This window comes from Meleagris gallopavo, chromosome 2 (genome assembly GCF_905368555.1).
Source record: "Meleagris gallopavo chromosome 2, MGAL_WU_HG_1.1, whole genome shotgun sequence".
In the NCBI taxonomy this organism is placed as follows: Eukaryota; Metazoa; Chordata; class Aves; order Galliformes; family Phasianidae; genus Meleagris; species Meleagris gallopavo.
Window position 1 is genome coordinate 16376126 of NC_139405.1, and position 20661 is coordinate 16396786.

The following is a 20661-nucleotide window of genomic DNA, read 5'->3' on the forward strand; positions in this document are numbered from 1 at the left end:
CAATAGCCTTCTCCATGCTGGCCAGAACAGAACCTGCAACAGTAGAAATCTGTAGATTCAGTTGTTCTTATGCCCAGTATTATATCTCCATGAAGAATAATTAGATTACAGCTGGTACCTCTGCTGCTGTACCATGGAGCAGTAACTTGTGAAAGCACAGATTCTACCACAGGTCTCCTCTCCTGCTTTGCACATGCAGGTGAAGAAACTACCACAAAGAACTTCTTGATCTTTTCAGCATATGGACCATTTTGAGTGGATACACAAACTTGATAAGTGAAGTCTACTAGCAAAAGGTTTGCTTTGTTATGAAACTACGAACACTGTCATGAAAATATAGCTTCTTCCTGCAGACTACCACTGTCCTATGCAACAAAAGCTCAAAGACACTTCTAGCTACAGAATCTCAGGAGTAAAGTTCATAAACACAAATTCATACAAACACCTGAAAAATCTTTGTTTTCCACCTAGGGTCTTGTCAATCAACTACATTTATTTGCATATCCACAGAAAAGAAAAAGAATTGACAGGATCACAAGTGCCATAGCAAGCTTGAGTTTTAATACACAAATGACTGAAAGTCTCAACTTCTTTTTGGCAGTGTTAACCTTAGATAAGAAAATGTGTTTATTCCTTAAAATTCTTTGTTTCACTAATGAAGACAATGGGTATTTGCTTGAGGCATCTAGTTACAATTTCAACAACAAAAATAAAATAGATATTGATAACTTTAAGCAGATCTCATTCCTGCAGCTTTCCTGAGTGGTGCTTCGTGTCCTTCCCTTCAGTTCTTTAGAGAGCTCATTCTGCTGAAGAGAGCACTAGCTTCTAATGAGAACCTTCTGCTTGGCTTGTATAAATCAAGACTTGGGGACATGATTTAGTGGAGGGTTGTTAGTTAGGGTGGTACGGTTAGGTCATGGTTGGACTCGATGATCTTTAAGGTCTTTTCCAACCTGAGTGATTCTATGATTCTATGATTCTACACAGCTGAAAGACTAGCCCTTGAATTCTATCATGACTGAAGCAGGATGAACAGATAGCAGAAGACTCATGATGTGGAGGTGATGCTCTCAGGAGCAGGAGAGATGTATACCACCAAGAAAAAGGTTGTGCAGGCTGGGACTCATCCCTTCTTTCTCTAGATGCCTGTGACAGGCTGTCACACATGATCTCCATCATAGGCTATTTCATGCCTCACAGGTGGCTGCTCTTCTAGCTTGTGCTAACATGATCTTATGCTATGTATTTCAGTTACTCTCTGCATAAAAATAGTATACATGTGTAATTGAGGCTGTGATCCAAAAGTCCACCCCCTTCCTGACACGAGGGATTCATCTTGGAGAATACCTCATACTTAATTTCACTCACTTCTCACATTCCCCTCAAGTTCCCCCCTTCGCTTCCCCCCCCCTCCCACACACGTGATGTCGAGAGAAGGAAAAACGGGTAGGAAGGAGGGCAAGATTCCTGTGTATCATCTCAGGGAATGACAGAGAGCCAGATCTTCTCCCACACTGACTGGCACGCGGCAGCTCCAGGAGAACACAGTCTGCCAGCTATAGGGCACGGCCAGCCCCTTCGTTCATCTGCCATCTGCAGCACGTACTGGCTGGAGGTGCACGCTGCTCAATCCTGCAGGAATTGAAAAACAGACCATACCCTGCCATTTACTTCTGCCATGTCTTTGTCTGACTTCCTCCAGAGCTTGTTGGGACGTGACTTAGCCCCAGGGCCTCAGAGACATCCCCAGAGCCCCTGTGCCACTGTGACCTACGTGATGCAGTGAACGCTGGCAGTCGATGGCACCAGGGCCTTTGCTACAGCACTTACTGAGGACACCAGCTCCGTCTTCTCCCTTTCATACCAGCTGCTCCTTTTATGAACCTGAACTAGGGACATGCTCTACCAGACTCACGTGAGGAAGACTACACTAGATTACAGAAAATTCTCCTCCAGGATATCGCCAAGTAGTTGTGTCTATCATAGTGGGTGGAAGCAGTGTGCAACTAATAGCTTGTTCCACAAAACAGACCACAAGCAGGTGGGTTAATCAGGCTTCTCTAGGCTGTATTTGGTCTGAAATTGAATTTTTTGGCAGTACAAGTTTAACGTATCCCCTGGGTATGAAAAATTTCACCTGAGACTTCTGTAACATTTATATAAAGAATAATGAAAACCCAGTTTACAATGCAGAACTTGCAGTTCTGGGTTACTACATAAAATCCTGAAAACATCCCAGCTTTTCTGTTAAGAAAAAAAAAGTGAAAAATAAAAGAAAGGAAGAAAAAGAAAAAAATGACTATAAACAAATAGAAAGTGTTACTTCTCCTGTCAAACAGTACTGAAGCAAAGCACAAACAGCATAAGGTCTTTCTGCCCATCTGTGTATCTGGTAGCTTGCATCAGCACACAGGTTCTGTAGGGGTATTACTGATTTAAGGCACTGGGCACTAGTGAACATGCACTGGTCTCCAAGCAGTGGAACACTTGGTTTATCCAGTATTGCCCACTTGCCCATTCTGGTGGCTTCTGACCCTTTATTGCACTTGTGCTGCAGAGACTACAAATCAGTGACAACTACATGCAAAACAGAAGGGGAATTGAACTCAGGGGTTGGAAAACAGAGAACTTCCATTATCACAAATATATGGATGCACTAAGTAGGAAAAATATACAGCAAGCCTGCAAGGCATTATTTTAACCTGTTATATCTCCGTACTGCGGGAATCAATGGGAATTTTGCCATTTACTTCGCTAGGAAGATGCTAGATGTGAATACTTCACATCACCATAAGTATTAAATATTATTTGTTTTACAAGTGTTGCTCAGTTCACAGAGAAGGCTGAAGAGATCATGAGATCTCTTTTCATCCTGTTCCTACAAGCAGATTTGTGTTCCTCCTGTTTCCCCTCATGTGTGGGCTGTGTGATACATGCCAGGATTTGGTACAGACAGTAAAAAGCTATTCTACTTGGGTGTATTAGTGCTGAGCAAAATTTCTATGAGAATGCACAGGACATTAGCAGCTTCATTAAGAGAACAGTTCATTTATGTCAGACTATGTACTGTGCTTTGCAGTGCGGAGTAGGGGATGCATCTCCAAAGCAAGGTTCTTAATCCGAGAGAATGCCATAGGAAAGGATTTGTTTTGTAGTTTGTTTGTTTTGCTACTTTCACAGTGGTGATTGGGATGAATGGTGGTATGGACAGCCAGAAAGTACTGCTGAAATCAGTGCACCAAATGGAAAATCTAAGACTGTTAAAAATCCGAATTACCTACCTAACAAAATAATACCATGGCTACAAAATCCAGATTCATCTCAAGTATAGGCTGGGGGCCTATATCCTAGCCTTTAGAAGGCAGCTCTACATTCTGCCATCCTTTACTGACCCTTTCTATGGGAGGGAAGGCACAGCGCCCGCTGCCTCCAGCAATCCTGCAGCAGCAAGAGAATTGCTGGGGCAGATGTCTACACCTCAAGGTAATCCTGGTGTGAGGACAGTTTATGGGGTTTCCCTCCTAGGAAGAGGGAAGAACAGTGGGGATTTTCTAAGGTGCTGTCAAAAGCGGCATTGTGAAGTGTAGGATTAGTCAGAAGAGTAAAAGCATACAGGAAATCTCCTCTATAGTTTTGTGGGGTCTTTTTTCTTCTAACCTACAGTGGAGACATAGCACTTTCAATGCAGTGGGAAGCTACATTCACTTAGCTCTGATTTTGAAAACTTCCTTCTGAAGACAGTGAGGAATTAAGTGCTAGATAACAATAGGTCAAAAAATCATGAAAGTACTGGGCTGGAGAGTTTGATTCATTGCTCTATGTTCTTCAGGTGCCTGCACTAAAGGCTGTGACAACAGCACACCTCAGAGTGCAGCACTACAGCTTTGATACTATCACAGCTTATATCCCAGTGGCTTTCTTTCTATAGGAAAATTCAAAGGGACTTTAGTAAGCTAACATTTTCCTCTGGAACACTCCTGTAGGCAAACAGCATACACACAGGAGTAGCAACAGCTTATACACGCTGCACACAATACACCAGGTTGGGGGGTCACACTTTAATCAGAAGGACTTTCCGATTCATTAAGGAATGAAGCCACCTGGAACAAATAAAGCAGGTGTGGGTGAGGTGGGAGCTTTTGTTACTGCAGGGTGAGTTTCAGTATCAGCCCCAGCAGCAGTGTACGGGAGCTATAGGAGGTTCAAGGTAGGATGGGATCTTTGATTTTCCCAAAAAGGAGCACTTTGTTTGCTGCCAGACGGCTCGCACCCTGCCTGCTGTTCCAGGTGCAAGGCTCGCTCTCACAAGGCTCCGGCTGGCCCCAAGCTGAGGTAAATGCAAGGATTTCTTAATTAGAAGGGGTCAAACAGAAACACGAAAGGAATTACAACTGCAACTTAATGCGTTATCCGCATCTCTCACCCGGACTTGCCAGCAAGAAAAACAGAATCCGCATGGTTCCTCAGCACGCCAGCTCCAAACTCCTGCCTTCGTGGCCCTGGGAGCCACATCGCGATCTGGGGACCCCACCTCCCACCTTCCCCCTCCTCAGCCCCGGGGCGCGACGCGGCCGTCGGGCGGTGCGCGAAGCGCCGCTCCCGTCGCGAAACTTTCCTCAGGGGCTCGCTCCCTCCCTCGGCGGCGGAGCTCCTTACCCAGCCCTGGCACGAAGGTGTTGAGGAAGAGGCAGATGACAGCCACGGGGAACGGCATGTAGGGGATGGCTGCGCGCAGGGGGCCCTTCTTCTCCCGGACCTGCACCACCACCCCGCTGGAGGGGGCAGCGCCCCGGCTGGGCTCCCCGCCCGCCGCACTCTCGCCGTCTTTGGGCAGGGGATCCATGGCCGGAGCAGCGCTGGAGGTGCCCTCGCGGGCTCCCGGCTGCCGCCGAGCGCGCTGCCGCCTGGCCCCGCCCGGGGGCTGGAGCGCCCGTCCCCCGTGCGCGCTCCCGCCGCCACCAGCTCAAACCCGGGGTGCGCGCCGCCCGGCCGGAATGCGGTTCTGCCCTCGGAACGGGGGGGGCACAGCCGGGGGTCGGGAGTGTCGGAGCGGTGGGAAATAACGCCCCTCGCATTCTTAGCATAGCGGCTTTCGGGAGTGGGGAAAGGAGCGAGTTAAACCCTGCTCGTTTCTTGTTGGGAAAGTGCCGCTGTTGTGGGGAGTGAATGGAGAGCCGCAAGAATTAGAAAATTAAAATGCACAAGAGTTACTTGTGGCTCAGTACGATGTGGAAATGGGGCTCAGTTCGTGTCGGTGCCACAAAGTGAAATGTCCTGTAGGGCTGGTGGTCGTCAAGCTGTGTGCTGCTGAGTGGATGAACTTGGCCAGAGGTGGGGGTGGGTGCCCATCCTTGGAGACATCCAAAGTCAGGCTGGATGGGGCTCTGAGCAACCTGATGGAGATGTAGGTGTCCCTGTTCAGCATAGGAGGATTGGTCCTGATGGCCTCTAAGGGTTCCTTCCAGCTCAAATGATCCTGTGGTTCTATGAGCAATTTGATTGACTTCAGTGAAATTAGCGCACTGAACGTGTTAAGTGAAATAGTTGGCACTGGTGCAGAATGCACTTCCTAGGTTGTGTGTGTTAGTTTTCTGATAGCTGAATTCTCAACAGTAAAAACATACACATCCCATCTAAAATGTGTCACTTGCTCAGAAAGTAATGCCTCCTGCTTATTTCCATGGAAACTACAACAGATACAAAGATCACAATAACACTATTACAATAGAGCACGTTCTCAGCTACGAAACACTATTTTTCAATGTAGTTACCACCATTAGCTGAATTGTGTGGATGAGCTGGTCAAGCTGCTCTTCATTTGTGGTGTGACAGCTGTGCATGGCTGCCCAAAATATGGCTTGTCTTTCATGTTGCTGCTGCTGAAATGCACCGCCCACTGCATTACTGTGCTCACATCAGTAAATTTGTATCCATAAATGTTCAGTGAATGTCAGTGAGGGCCTTTTTTTCTTCATGGAGAAGTTCAGTGACACCCTTTTGCTTCATGTGCACTCCCACATCAGACACCACTGTGTCAGGCTATCCCTGTGTTGCTATCAGACCGAAGGCAACAAAATGTAACGGGATACTACTGAGGAGGTTCAGCCTCTGCTAGCATACCACCAACATCCACTTCTGATGTTGTGGGCCAACATCGTAAAATAGGAGGCATTACTTTCAGAGCAGCCCTTATATTTCAATAGTGGGATTTATTTGCTGCATGCCTTTTATCCAAATATTCTTCTGATCTCTTTTTGATTAAATACACAGCTTAGACATGTTTCTGGGGCATGCTGCCAAGCTGGCTTGGCTAGAGGTTATTTGGTTTTTAAAGTGACATCATTTATTAATATACAGATAATTCTTGACATTCTATTATATCTCCTATACACAAAGTCACTGAAGGGCCACATCCTTCCTAGAGAAGGATTTGACGGAAGCAACGTGAACTCAGTGTTTCTCTTTGGGTTGGCCAAGCCACAGTCAAGTGACAAATCCTCATGGCATGAATATTGGCTAATTAGAGCCCGTGCAAAGCAAAATGCACAGCTGGAACATAATCAGTAACTTACAGTAATGTAATTCACTACAGACTCAAGCAGATGATGAGCAAGTGTTGGTTCTAGAAATTGTGTGGGTGATCCCACTAAAAGCAGGCAAAAGGCCATTGTGGAAATCTCCCAAACAGGGAGGAGAAGATAACAAAAAAAAAAAAAAATTGAAACAATATTTTGTCAGAAGTACTTAAGAGGAGATTGTGCTTTTATGCAGTATTTCCTCAGAATATCTGGAGACACTCAACAAAAAGGAGTTAATTTGTTTATTTCCTGTACGGTCAGTCAGCAGTGTGGTTAGTTATGCTGCAGGGGGAAGGTGCTGCAGAAAGCACGTGCTGGAGCTTCAGTCAGCATCCCCAGGTACCGTGTGCCTCAGACTTGGAAGAATCCAATGTGTGGCTCGGGCACCAAATCCCCCAGTCAGAGGGGATAGTCTCCTGGCTGAGTTCAGGAGTTAGTCGTTCATGTTAGACTTTAGCTGACTTTCGAGGAGCTATATTGTGAGATTTTTATAGTAGAAGGCTTTTATTTTACTGGATTTCAATGATGGATAGCCAGGATGCATTTCAAATAATATTTTTTTCTTCTCTCCTTTCCTTGCTTTGTGAAAGGAGGAAACCTGCAAACTGAATATCACTGGCATCCCTACAGTAAGCACAGGTCTGTCTCTGAAATAGGCCCTGCTGCTGAGCTTGGATCCTTCCCAAAGCCGTTGTCTTAAGTATCACACCGGTGTGTTGAGAGATACAGTAATACAAATCAATTGAGAAATGTTATTAACAAAGACAACAAGGAGCTAAGCAGCACTATTGCTCGCTAAGGGTTCCCTGGGGGCAGGAGGAGATCTATGCTCCAGTTACACCAAATTAACTCCGATGTTCCGCTGAGTGTTGTGATTGGTGAGCTTGGTTCAAGGAGCCTGGTTTTGTCTGAACATAAAAGGTCAACTAAGTCTATTCGCGTGCAGGAGAACAGAGTTCTTGGATCTCAGATCTAATAGTGTAATTAACAAATCCTTTCTATTGGACAAAATTGGAGATGGAGAGATATGGAGAGAAACAGCTCTGTGCAGAGGTGTGGCTTATTCACCTGGTACCATTTGTGGCCCATGTAGACTCTGCTATGAGTGGACTGTTAAGGCCCTGAGACCTACACTTCTTGCTTACATAGTACATATGTACATTCTGCACACACAAGGCTGCTGGCGAGGTCACTGGGAGGTACTTGGGGCACCAATAAGAGCTGTTCCTCTGGCTCCTGCCTTCCTTTCCAGGCTGCGCTGTATCAAAATGGAAAAGGGACCCACAAAAGGATTGAGTCCCACTCCTGGCTTCACACAGAGCTATCCAAAATTCAGACCTTTTGACTGAGAGCCCAAGCAAAATTGAATTTGAGAAATATCTAGCAATATTAAAAATTGCATGTTTGTTCTCTGCTGTGTTTTACTTTCTCAAGTCCAGTGTCAAGACATGAGAGCTTCTCCCACATATGCATATCAGACTTGTCTAGTGCTCCATTTTAGAAATTGCTTTCCAGCACTGAGTTAAATGTCAGTTGTCGTGGAGTTTGAGAAAACAGATGACCTTAACTTAGGCAGCTGGCTCAGGGCTTACACTCTAAAATCTCTAGTCTGTCTCAACACATTCCAGGTTTTCCAATAAAGTGCTTAAGTGAGATACAGATGGAAATCTGGAGTCCATTCCCTCAACGCTTGCGTCCTAGTCTTAAGTTTGGGTCTGCTGCCAGTTCAGCTGCTTGTTGCTGCCTCAGACTAGTATGTCTTAGGCTTGTCAGTCTGCACCTGTCTGAAGGACTGATCTGGCAGCACCTTTAGCACAACTTCCAAAGGTTCACAGAGACTGCAATTCACCTGTTACTGTTCCATGTTATTGCTACTTTTACCTTACTTGCCCATTGACACCAACTGCTTGTCAAATAGGAGTCCTTCACTCTGAACTGCATCTTACTGGTATTTCTCTGCTGCAGAAGTAATGTTCTTTTTCTTATTCTTTTATTCTTTCATGTAAAAAAAAATCAAAAATCTGTTGTTAGAAATGTACTTGAGTGACAAAATTTAGAAACAGATTTTAATTCATTTCCAAACATCCCTCAGGATCTTTAGGGAAGAAATATAATTGCATATTGTGCAAAATGAATAGGGCAAGGACCAACACTTTTTTTTCTGATTTCTGCCATTGAAACAAACACTTCTGGAAAACGTCAGGAAGGCTATAGATTTATCCTATTGCACCAGCGGCTACCACTGCCATGAGCAATCATCTTGTGGCACTGGCTACTTGTGTTCTCTCCATAACAACTATAAATGTATTTATCCCCACTTTTGCTTATGGAGAGTCTCCTTAATTACTGCAAGAAAATAATTTTTCTCCCTAGCGTAACCTCATTACCACCTTTTTACGGCCCCTTTCTTCTGTGAAACACTTTACCTTATAATATAGCTCAATCATCTTCATTATTCATCTAGCATTCCTGTGCACTTCCATCATGTTCTTTGATGCAGCCAGTCTTCTTCACTTCAGCATGAACAATTTGGGACAGGCATTATATGATGCTCCTGGAGATGACATGTGGTAAGCATGGTGGGCATGATGAAGTTCCTATGAACTAACTGTTGTGATGTTTATTATTCTGTAATGCTTACTTTTCTCATCCCACAGCTCAGTAGATAGGTTAGTGTGCTTGGAAATGCCTGTGGCTTGCTGTTCTGTTTGGGCAGTGATGGTTTTTTTGTTTGTTTGTTTTTCCAGACTCATCCCTACTCCTTTTTCCTCATTCTTGCTGGTCACAGTCCCTTTGTTCAGCCAGTCCCAGTATCTCCACTTTTTCATTTTTCTTTTCTGCCTTGCCTTATAGCTTCCAGACCCAGCGTCATCTGAATTGCTGTCCATCAACAACAAAACTTGTTCCTTCTCTATTTGGCTTTAAGACTTTTACTCCCCTTGCAGTGTGATTGTTTGCAGTAGAAGGACACAGAACAGACAGGCCTAATTATTTTTCTCCTCTTGTGCCGTATTCTGGTCAGCCTTTAGCAGTTCAGAACTGTCCCAGGTCTGGTCCATAACACTTAACATGCTACCTTGGCAAAACGTACAGCACTTCATCCAAAGCAATCAACTTAATCTAACATAGCTGTGTACAATCCCTACTTATACTCAAAAGCCTAAAATAAACCACAGTAGAACTGCAGGTAGGAGAGAGATACCAGCCTCCATAGAGGAGCACTAATAAGTGGCTACAGATGTCTAAAATTACATAACAAGGAAATATCCTGTTTGTTTAGCCAAGCATCTCTCAGTTTGGGTGCTAAAATACTAAACAGTCCTGAAAGGTTAGCAGGACTGGATTACTGTGAGGATCATAGAATCACGGAATTGTAGGGGTTGGAAGGGACCTCTATAGATCATCAAGTCCAACCCCCTGCAAAGCAGGCTGTACAGGTAGGTGCCTAGGCGGGTTTTGAATATCTCCAGAGGAGTATCCTTAATCTCCCTGGGCAGCCTGATTTTGTGGGTATAGGTTATCTGAGTTACAACTTGAGCAACTCTTGGGTAGAAACATATTCTCTTCTTTGTAGGGTTGAGTTGACCTCTTCAAGGTTGTTATTCTTGGATGTTTTCTAATATGAATGTGAGATGAGATGGGAGCTCTAATACACAGACTTTTCTCTCAAACTATTCCTGAAGGAATGAAATTACAATCTGCAACTTGAGAGCAACATCAGAGTCTATCAAGTAAACTAATGCAGAGCTGCCATGCTCTGTCTTAAATCAGATCAAATTTCTCACCACTTATGAGACTTTCTATTTCTCAATTAAAAACTGGTTTAGACAGGATTAAATGCTATGTTTTGTAAGACAATCTTTTTGGAAAGCTGTGAAATAGAAAAACATGTGCTGCTTCCCTTGAACCATGGTGCTGATCCTGTTGGCATATATAAATTTTGATCTTAGTGAAAGGCACCCATCTATTTAACATTAAATTTTTAATGAAATCTTTTATTTACCAACACAAGAGCAGTGAACATGCAAGCTTTTTTTTTATACTCTTCCACAAGTCATCTGGAGGGACCAGTTTTTAAAATGAGTTAAGTTCATTAAGTGTGAGCTATTCAGTCTTTGTCTCTATTCTATAATTTTCCATATCTTTGTATCATCAGATGAACTGAAATCAGTGGCAACTGATACTGGTCACATCTGAACAGACAGAAGCAGTAAGAAACTGCTGGTCAGCTCAGGGATCTCCATCTGGATGGAGAGTTTTGTAAGTGAAGTATGAGGAGCTTTATATTCTCTTACACATGGCTGCCTGACCTGTGGTGGAAGCTTTTGTCCAGCTCTTTGTGGAACAGCATGGTATGGATATTCTCACTATGAGTTTACCAGTTCCAACCAGACGCGCTGAGAATGGATGAAGGCTTTTGCTTGAGGTTGCTTTCTTGAGCTTACTGATGGGCAGTGAAATGTAATCATGAGGGGTATTGACTACTTTTTCTGTGATATAACCCAGTGGACTTCAAGCTTTCCAGTAGAGATAAGACTCAATGAGCTGTCATTCTGCGAGGTACAGGGGAGCCTCTCTTATGTGTGAAAAAACTATATAAAATGTATGCCCTCTTGTGCCTCTCAGTAGAAACTGACTTGATATTTACGTATGCATCAGCACGCCTTTTGTTATGCTCTGAAGTTTTATCTATGTGCAGTCAAGTAGTTACTGCAGTATTAACTTTCTTAGATGCTGCCAAGTCTATGTCTCTTATGAGCAAGTAAAGGACTTAATTTTCTGGGACTGTACTTTCCCCTTTTGTAAATACCACACTGACATGCTTCAGAGAGCTACAAATCATAGCACTGTTGCATGGCTATTAGGAATTAAAATAGGAGAAAAACGATATTTTTAAGCTTGTTCAGCAAAAGAGGAAATCACAAAGCTTCACTTGAAGTATGATGCACCCAACTAATGCTGGCACAAACTGAGAATGTAAAAGTGAAGATTAGCAGAACCAAGAAAGCAATAATGGCAGAAACTCTTTCTCAGGCAGTGAGAGCTGATATTGGTAGTATGCAGAAGGAGTGAATGCTGTGTTCTAAAAGGCCTCAGGAAAGAATGTGGGGAGAGATGCCAGTGACTGAAAAAGAGTTTTTGTACTATCAGCCTGAGCCACAGCTCCCTAATATAAGCTTCAATTCCTGAGACCTATCCACTTCTTTCTTATCCTTCCTTCTGGAGTTGAAAGTTTATTTTAAATTATTTCTTAGAATAGAAAAACGCCTACTTAAGTTCCTTTTAATCTAGAGTGTGATCAGTGTTGTGTTTGCTGATCTCCATTGAGTTAAGTGCAATGTTGACTAGCAGGAAACATTTCCTTAGCCCTGGAAGGGTGTTTACACTGGAGGTTATAACATTTCTGAATTTCCCAGGCTACATAGATTCTAGATAGACAACTGTGGTGAGCTCAGGGAAAGAATACAGCATAGTGGGGGCTTGAGGAGGGACAGCAGCTCACGGTTTCCCACTCTTGAATAAAATTGCCTGATTTCTTCTAAACAAATTTTTTAAGACTGTAGTTGTTTGTGTCTCTTTTCATCCCAAAATGATTTTCTGCAGTAAAGAAACTGGGAAACGTGCACTGGAATCTGTGTCACAAATAGCTGGCAAAAATTTAATTCTCCAGCATACAATTCTCCAGGGCTCTATAAGAATGTTTATTGTGCAATTGTAGAGAACTGCCCCAGCATGTCACTGGAGATTGACATTCAATCTCATGATCTCACCCTAAGCATCTCAGTGCTTTATCTGTAAGAAAAATACACATTCCAAGCTCTTCTTCTCTATCATTAAACCCTTACTCTTGTTGTTTGAGAACCTTTGCCCCTGTGTGCTTTCTATTTGAGCAGACTTCCATATCAGATTGTACTGCTTTTAAAAGAGCATTTCTAACATCCAATTAAACTGGAAAATCCATGCTCAACAGATTTGTTAAGTATGATTCTCCATCTAGTCATTATCATTAGCGAAGTCATAACTTCCTGAGTGGTTCTTGTGTGTCCTTAATTAGTGCCTCTGTTCCTCATCCTCCCCCTCACTGTGGAAATCAAGCTGCGGGTCTCTTCCTGGCTCTTGGATCCCTCACAAACTTCCATATGTACTAACACCTCTCTAGCCCACTAGAGCCTCTTCTGTGGTATCTCTGTCTTTTAATGCTCTTGTCCCAGAGGCAGTGTCAGCATCCCTCATGCTCAACTACCAATAGAAAGTGAACTGTAATGTTCCCAAAAAGTATGCGCTGCCTCACACACAGCATTAAAATGGCTGCAACAGTGTGAAGTTTTTCCCATAAGAATCAGGATCTTCCTGAGTTTTATCACATTCTGCATGACCTTTTTCTGAGGCCAGGCAGGGCTTATATCACTCCATTGCCCATGTGAAACTGGCATGGTGAAGTACGATGGACCCAGCTCCTTCGATTCACATACTGCTGTATTTTTGTAGTTAATTGCTTGGTTTTTCTGAGACAGATCCCATCTGCTCCTGATGTTTTGTCAGCCTTGTGACATTCTAAATAACTTTATAACTATTTTTGGCGTGATCTTAACTTCTGACAGTATTTCTGCTTTCTTCCCTAGAAAATGTATGGCTGTCCTTGGCATCTTCTCCACTTCCCTGTTCCTTATAAACACTGAGTAGAAAACTTTTTTTTATCAGCGTCTGCTTCTTCTCTATGTGATTTACCCTTCTGAGGAGCTGTCTCCTCAAACCTGCTGAGTTTTCCAGCTACCTCTAGTTCTTCATCAGAGAAAACATTTGTGCAATAGTTCTGTCAGTCTCCACTTGCTGCTTCCCATGCATCTCTGATTTATTTGCATCATGTTACAGATGTTTTCTGACCTCAGGTAGCCTGCTCAGAACTTTAATCCTGAACTGTCTTCTATCACGTGTGAGAGGAATACTTGTGTGGTGACAATCTTTGCAGTAGCTACAGATTAAAAATGCCATGTAACATTACCATAGGTTTAGTCCTTAATCCTCACAAGACAGATGGATCTAATCCTAAAAGTCCCTGAAATTGCTTTCAAATGATTTGAGAGTAGAAAACCGGCCTTCATTTATCCAGCTAATCAAAGAGAAGGTCAACAAAAGGTTTGATCCCCTTATGTGCGTATTTATGCAGAGATGTGATCTGACTACGTGGAAGACTTTTTGGTCTCGTTTGCCAAGGCATAACTAGATGGCTCATGAAGATAGCAGGAAAGCTTCCCAACCTGGATGTTTCTGGGCGTATACAAAGATATCATGACATTACCCACTTGCATACTGAATGCTTATGTTGTGATGGCTGAACTCTGACCACACATATTCAGCACTGACCACATATTAATAGAGAGCAAGATACCTAGCAAGTTGTAGGCTATGTGCCTGAAAGAGGGAGGCAGCAAACATGCTTCACAGTCCCAACTGCTTTGATCCTACAGAAGTCTGTCAAGCAACACGATATTTCTAAAATCTCCCCAGAACTGTCATATGTCAGTAGGATTGTTATCATTTGGAGCTTGCTATCCTTTCTGCAGTCATGAGTACTGTCAGAGTGAACTCCCCTGCTTTCTGAAAAAGAAAATGTGATTTAAAACTCTGAAATAAAATCGTAATTGGTCAGGTTTTGAGGGACTTTCTGCAGTAGAACGGAAATGTACCAAATCCAGCACTTTTCCAATTGTTAGGACCTCTAATAGCACACTTTTGGTTTTGTTTTCCAAGGAAGTTATGAATTTCAATTTTGGTTAGCGTAATCTGTGCCAAGATAGTACCTGTTCTGGCACTAGTGATTTCTCAAAAAAAAAAAAGACTAGTTTGTGTCTGTTAGCAATGGTAACTGATTAACCACATGCCGTTTCAGTAGGACTTTTGTGTTTCAGAGCTTTCTCATTAGTGCTGGTCAGTGGGAAGAAACGTACCCTAAAAACCATATGGATCAGATGATACCAAGATTGCATCAACTGCAAGAACTGACAGCAACAATGGGAGGAATACAGGGAGCAGGAGGGGAAGTTGTGTGGGCAGGGTCCCTCCTTCTTTTCATTTAGTCTCTTAGCAACAGCAGGCCCAATGGGTACAGTACTGCTTGCTGGGTGTGTGCAGTCCCCTTTGTCAGGCAAGGAAGAGAAGAAAAGATTTAGCACAGAAAAGAGGGGAAATGAGAGGAGGAAGAGTTAGTGAGAGCACAAGCCATATCACACTGTATCAAGAAAATCATCATTAACAAATAGGTTATTCTAGTGCTAATGTAATGCCAGTGAGAAAAAAAAGTGATGCAGGGTTTCAGATGAAAAGAAATGTTTGCAGCCTTGGAAATTATTTGTATCCTTCTCATTTTCAACACAGGTAGATATTCTTCACTATTATCTGAGCCAGGCAGCTCACCTGCTGTCCTTATGTGATCCCCAAAACATTGCTTGACTTACTGGTGCTTTGCAGGATGGTAGTGTAAGCCCTGAGACTTCCCCTTTGCACTGTCCTATTGCTATATTGCAATGCAGTGGAAGACCATTCCTGCAAAAACAGAGACAGATGCTGAGCTTGGGTGTACCAGCCACTCTGATGCCTGAGTCTCAAGTCTCTCCTTTGCATTTTAACCTCTTGCTCATTTGGTTTCTGAAGATCTCCCACAGTGTATTTCTTGGGTCAAGTGTGTTTAGTAGTCAATATGGTGCCTACCTATAAGCTATACGTTGCACCCAAGTATGTGTTCCTGTGTGTTAACTACATGTGCTGTAGCAGTGACCTTGGTGATGCCACGATGGATGAACACAGACTGAATCACACATTAAGTAATTTTCCATATCATTGCTTTCCTTGAAGACTAAAATAAGGCTTAAGTTCATTGTCTAGCAGGGGCTGTGCTTCTCCTTCATGTAAAATAGCCTCTTTGTATATAAAATACATATATCTCAAATGTAGTAGGAAAGGAGAGAAGAAAGAAGAGGGGAGGAAAGGAAGGAAATGAGTTTAAGCAGAATATTTTTAACTCATACCTCCTACTAGAAAAATATCAGTGTGCACTTCTCCCTGGAACTCTGCCATTAGCTTCTTTATACCTGGAGAGGCATTGTGCTAAAGCCGTTACAAAGCATTAGAGGTAGTGATGGTGTGAAAGCAGTGTAACTGTAGCTTCTGAAGTGCCTCTTTTTCACAGCTGCCAGGTCAATACTGAATTAAAGTGAATTCAGAATTGAAGTATTATTTCTTCTTTACTTGCATGAGTTTCCTTTTCTTCTAATGCCATGCCAGCACATAAAAAAGAAGAGGAAGAAAGGTTCTAATTTTTATTTAACACCTTGTCTTGGCAGCTGGTAATTCCATTGGGAATAATGATGTGGAAAGTATTTTGTAAATCAGAACTAGATCTTGAAGTCAGAGCTGTAGCTTGAGACCAGCTGGTATGACTGGGCCTCAGCTTCTCTGCAAACACAGACTCTGAATTCTCTTCCAGATTTAAACCAGATCTAGTTCTGATCACTTTGACAAACCTCCTGCTACAAATTTCCTATTCAATATGTTGACATTTACTTAGAACTGCAGTTTATCAGCCCTCCTCTCTCATTCAAAAATATGCATGGAAGAGACACTTTTCAGATGTTTGGTATTATAAGAGAAAATTCTTCACCACATACAGCAAAGGTGACAGGGATTGATCTGACTGACTGTCTCCCATATCTGATTTATCTCAGCAGAGAGTGCTCCATAGGCACTGCACGTCTGCACCTGCCATTTACTCTAGGTGTAACTGAGGATAAGCTGAAACGGGAAGAGAACTGGTTATTAGCTCCTCTTACTTAGACTGTTCCTTGTAAATGAACCATTGACTCTGTAATGTTTTCCTACACTATGTTGGTTTGCATAATAGCTAAAGGTAATGGCTCCCATAATTTTCCTTACAGTGTAAAACACTGCAATATCTGCTCCAATACTAGTTTTAAATTGTCCTGTGCTCAGTTGCTCTCATGTCTTACTGCGCTGTAAATCAGAAAGAGCCAGAAAGCACAGAGCTGAAGTGATTGGCCCATCAAGTAGTAAAAGGAGAAATTAAGAAAAATGAATGTACTGAAAAGGAGAGAAAGAATGTATATATGTGAGCCACACTCCAAGAGAGTGGTCAGGTGCTGGAACAGGCTGCCCACGGAGGTGTGGAGTCACCAACCCTGGGAGTGTTCAAGAAATGTTTAGATGTTGTACTGAGGGACATGGGTTAGTGGGAAATATTGATGATAGGTGGATAGTTGGACTGGATGATCTTTGAGGTCTTTTCCAACCTTGGTGATTCTATGAAACTTCAGAAAAAAGACTTTGAGGTGTCTTGTAATCTGTTAGTACAGTTGGTCTGTAGAAAGAAGCTGAGGTGTCAAAGGGGGTACTGGACTGGGAAGGCAGTAAAATCCAACTCCATTTGTCCAGAAAGTCTGAAGGCATATAGGTAGACTTAATAGGAATGTATGGGATCACTTATTAAAACCAGTAACTACTTTCAAAAAAACAGGCAGTTTGATCCCCCAGCTGAAAACTGCTAGGTGTGATGTTGGGAGCCCCACACCAGGTAGCCTTCCTCCAGAAAGCAGGAACATTGCTTCAAACGCTAACTACAAATTACTCTGCAAGAAGCCTAAGAGGAGAAGATAAGATAGGAAAAAATCAGCAAGTCCCTTAAGATGAGATTCACGTCCGGTAATTTTATATAGATTGGATGCTACTTCTAGCTACATTAGCTAAACATTTGGCATCATATTCCTGATGTTTGTCTTTAAGCCTGAAAAACATTGAGTAGAAGGTTTACAGAAGCTTGTGATGACTTTTGGAGCAAGACTGTCCCATAATGCTCACTTTGAAATCACTGAGTCTGTATCACAGCAGAGAATCTGACCCACAGACTCATCCCCTTCCTGAGCAACATGTTCTGTCTCTCACATCACCCAGGCAAGAGAAAATCTACAAATAGCGCTAAGCTGACAGTTCTGCTGGTGGTGCCAGAGACAGGACAGAATCCAGCTCATTCCTTCCTGCTTGCTGTTTCATTAGTAGAGATAAGATTTACAAAACACACAGAACAGATAAACTGAGAAAGAATCCCTTTTATAAACTCAGATTTCTGATTTGCTATTTAAGGTATTCCCAGCAAACTCTGTTTCCAAAGACTGCAAAGGAGATTCTGTCAAAACATCCAACGGTTATTGTACTGCTCAGGCAGCACTGAGAAGGTAAGGACAGTGTTTTCTACAGCATTGTCATGAGTAAAGAGGAATTACAGCAACATAACTGAATTGTACAGCAGGGCTGTTTTAAGAGAGTATGGAAACTGACTTGCAGCTTATAATAGTATCAAGATGGAAAATGACCTTTTATTCATATTCAGCATGTATAATGTCCAGTCCAGGAATCCATGCTTGGCCGGACATACCTAGGCAGTGAGCAGGAGGTTCACTGTAAGGAACACAAAGATCTAATTACTGCAGACTTCCATATATTGACCCATTTCTGACTCTCAGCAGGGCTGCATCATTGCCAGAGTTTTGGTTCTTGCATTTGAATGCTCTGAAACAATTCAAGGCTTTTGCCCAGTGTCGTGCTAAATTAGGTCAGAGATGGAAGCAGAGCTCAGGATTGTGACTATGTGTCCCTAAAAGATGAATCTAAATATGAACTTTCCATCTAGGGACCATCTCTAGTTTGATCTAGTGTCACAAAGTCAACTTCACTGTGTAACAGTTCAAGGGTACTGGTGTTTGGTTTGGTTTGGTTTTTCCAACAGAGGAGCAAACGCTCCTTACCTTGATGGTACAGCCAGCCTGGAAATGTCTCAGGAACTAACAGATCTCATGTAACACGGGTCAGGAGTGTGAGCAGCTCTGTGCATGTTAGGCATTGTCTCCTTGGGCACATCACTGCACAAGATACACTGTTGTTGCCACACTCCTGAGTTTTGTTTGTTGCTGTAGCTTTCTGTTCTCTAAAAGGAAATATAAATTTTGCCTGTTCTAAATGGCCAACGCAAGCATTTACATTTCATTCACTTTCAAATCCAGCAACAACACTGGACCCTTTAAAGTACAGATACTGAAGCACTGTTTAATCTAAATGCCATTTCTAAGCATAAACACCCTCAGAGTTATTAGGCATTTGCTCAACATAGTACATCCAACTTGCATTAGAAGGACCAAGCTGAGACCCATCTGCTTTTTAAACGTTATTTGGCTCAGTCCCCAAAGCCAAGAGTAACAATAATAATAAATGTAGTGGTTTGTGATTCTCTAAGAGATTTGTACAAGATGAAATTATTTTTTCTTCATCTTTCTAGCAGTAACTGGAGTGAACCAAAACTGTTCCTAATGTGACTGCCTCACCAGGACAACACGTTTTCAGAATTGCTTTAGGTTAGTTAGTAGCAATGTAAAAAAGATGATGTCGGCTTACCCTTCTAACAACAGGGAAGCTTTCGTCAAAACTTCATCCCAAGTAGATCTGGAAAATGATATAGATTTATGTGTGGGATTCTTATGTATATGACAAATATAAAAGGTGGCCAGGTTTTAAAGCAAAGAGCAGCTTCAAGATTTAAACTGTTTAAACGTTTTCATATTTACCTAAAATTACCTTGAGTGTACTTGTGAAAAATACCATTCTTAGCATGATTAAATGGATTTTTATTTTTAATGATCATTGTTATCTTTGATTTTGGAGAAGAAAACAAGTTTTTTATCAAAAGTATCTTTACAAAGGCAACAACAACAACAAAACACCAACAAAATCACTAAAGGTTTTTATTTTTACTTAAAAAGCAATGAACTCTGCTAAGTAATACTGAGGCTAGAGGAGTCTCTGTGTGCAGGTGAAAATAGCAGAGCTGATCTTAAGTAATTTAGTGTCCACTTATTTGTTAATGGAAGCTAAACTTCAGAACCACAAGACAGTACATTTTTCTCATAGAATGACATGCTGTTACCTTTCAAGCTAATGATGATTTTGCTTTGACTGTAGTGAATCAAGTATTTCAACTACATTCTTCATATGAAATGACAGCACTGTCACAGGGATGTGCAACTGCTTTTTAGAAGCAAAAGAAAAGCCTGTTAATTTGGACAAAATAATGTGCCTTTTCTCTATTCTCTTTCCAGTTTAGGGGAATGTCCAACATTAATTCAAACTCAGCCAACATAAGAATCAGTCTGTATCAATGAAAGGTGTCAAAGCTATAAGATATCAAAAATAAGGAGACACCTTAATTACAACCAATCCTGCCTAAGGCATCCGTATCCACAAACAGCTACAAATTGGCATTTATTCCTCAAAGCAGGTATTCTCTGAGCAATCCCAGCACACAGCTGCAACAGTTTATTCTCTGTGCTCATGTGTGGGTTTCTCTGCCAGCTGATCTCAGGCCAAGGCAGCTATAGAATCATTTACTGCAGGAACCGTGGTTCAAGATGAGCTTCTGGCTGAAAGGACAGAAATAGTGGTTCTTGAAACAGACCTAAGCCCCAGCTCCACGATTTTGACCTTCAGTCACTCCTGTAACTTCCAAACCTCACTTTTCCTCCATGTCTTCACAGTAAGCCCAGTACAGCCCTGCTGACACACAGTCATCATTTCGAGTTTGGTGATGCACTCTTCAGGAGCCTTTGAGTTCACACATATGCATTTGTACTTAATTCTTAGTTCTTAGTTTATAATAATATTTTCTGACCTGTACGTGAAATTAATGTGCTTCAAGATGGGAAGGAGTGCAAACTTCACTATCCCTTATTGTGGGCATCCTGCTGCTTACCTTTCATTGTTGTGTGCTATGAAACATCACTCTTCCAAATAGGCTATTCTTTCTGGACTTGAGTAGCTGCCCACATCAGGTACCTGCAGTTAGGTTTTTTTTTTTTTCAGAGGAACAGTGAGGATTCAATTTTTTAACATTGCTAAAAAAAAAAAAAAAAGTAGCTTAAAAATCCATGAAGCTTTTGGAAAAAGAGGCCATAGGGACTAGAACTAGCAATCTGCAGCTGGTAGCTTTTGATGATACAGTCCTGTTCTAGGAAAATAACATTGT

At 42.3% G+C, this 20661-nt stretch overlaps 1 protein-coding gene and 1 long non-coding RNA gene across 3 annotated transcripts in view; one reads left to right on the forward strand and one right to left on the reverse strand.

Annotated features, from left to right (window-relative positions):
- STUM (stum, mechanosensory transduction mediator homolog) overlaps nucleotides 1-4957 on the reverse strand; it is a 39398-nt gene extending 34441 nt beyond the window's left edge. Inside the window, exon 1 of one of the 2 annotated variants that reach the window (XM_085219129.1) lies at nucleotides 4660-4957. In XM_085219129.1, coding sequence (XP_085075255.1) covers nucleotides 4660-4846 — 187 coding nt within the window. In that variant the 5' untranslated portion in view covers nucleotides 4847-4957. The remainder of the gene's footprint in view (nucleotides 1-4659) is intronic. The other variant, XM_085219128.1, reaches the window with a different exon arrangement.
- LOC146544878 (uncharacterized) overlaps nucleotides 1-17866 on the forward strand; it is a 43740-nt gene extending 25874 nt beyond the window's left edge. Inside the window, exon 4 of the long non-coding RNA XR_014881892.1 lies at nucleotides 17733-17866. This is a non-coding gene — a long non-coding RNA (uncharacterized LOC146544878). The remainder of the gene's footprint in view (nucleotides 1-17732) is intronic.
- Nucleotides 17867-20661: the final 2795 nt, after the last annotated feature.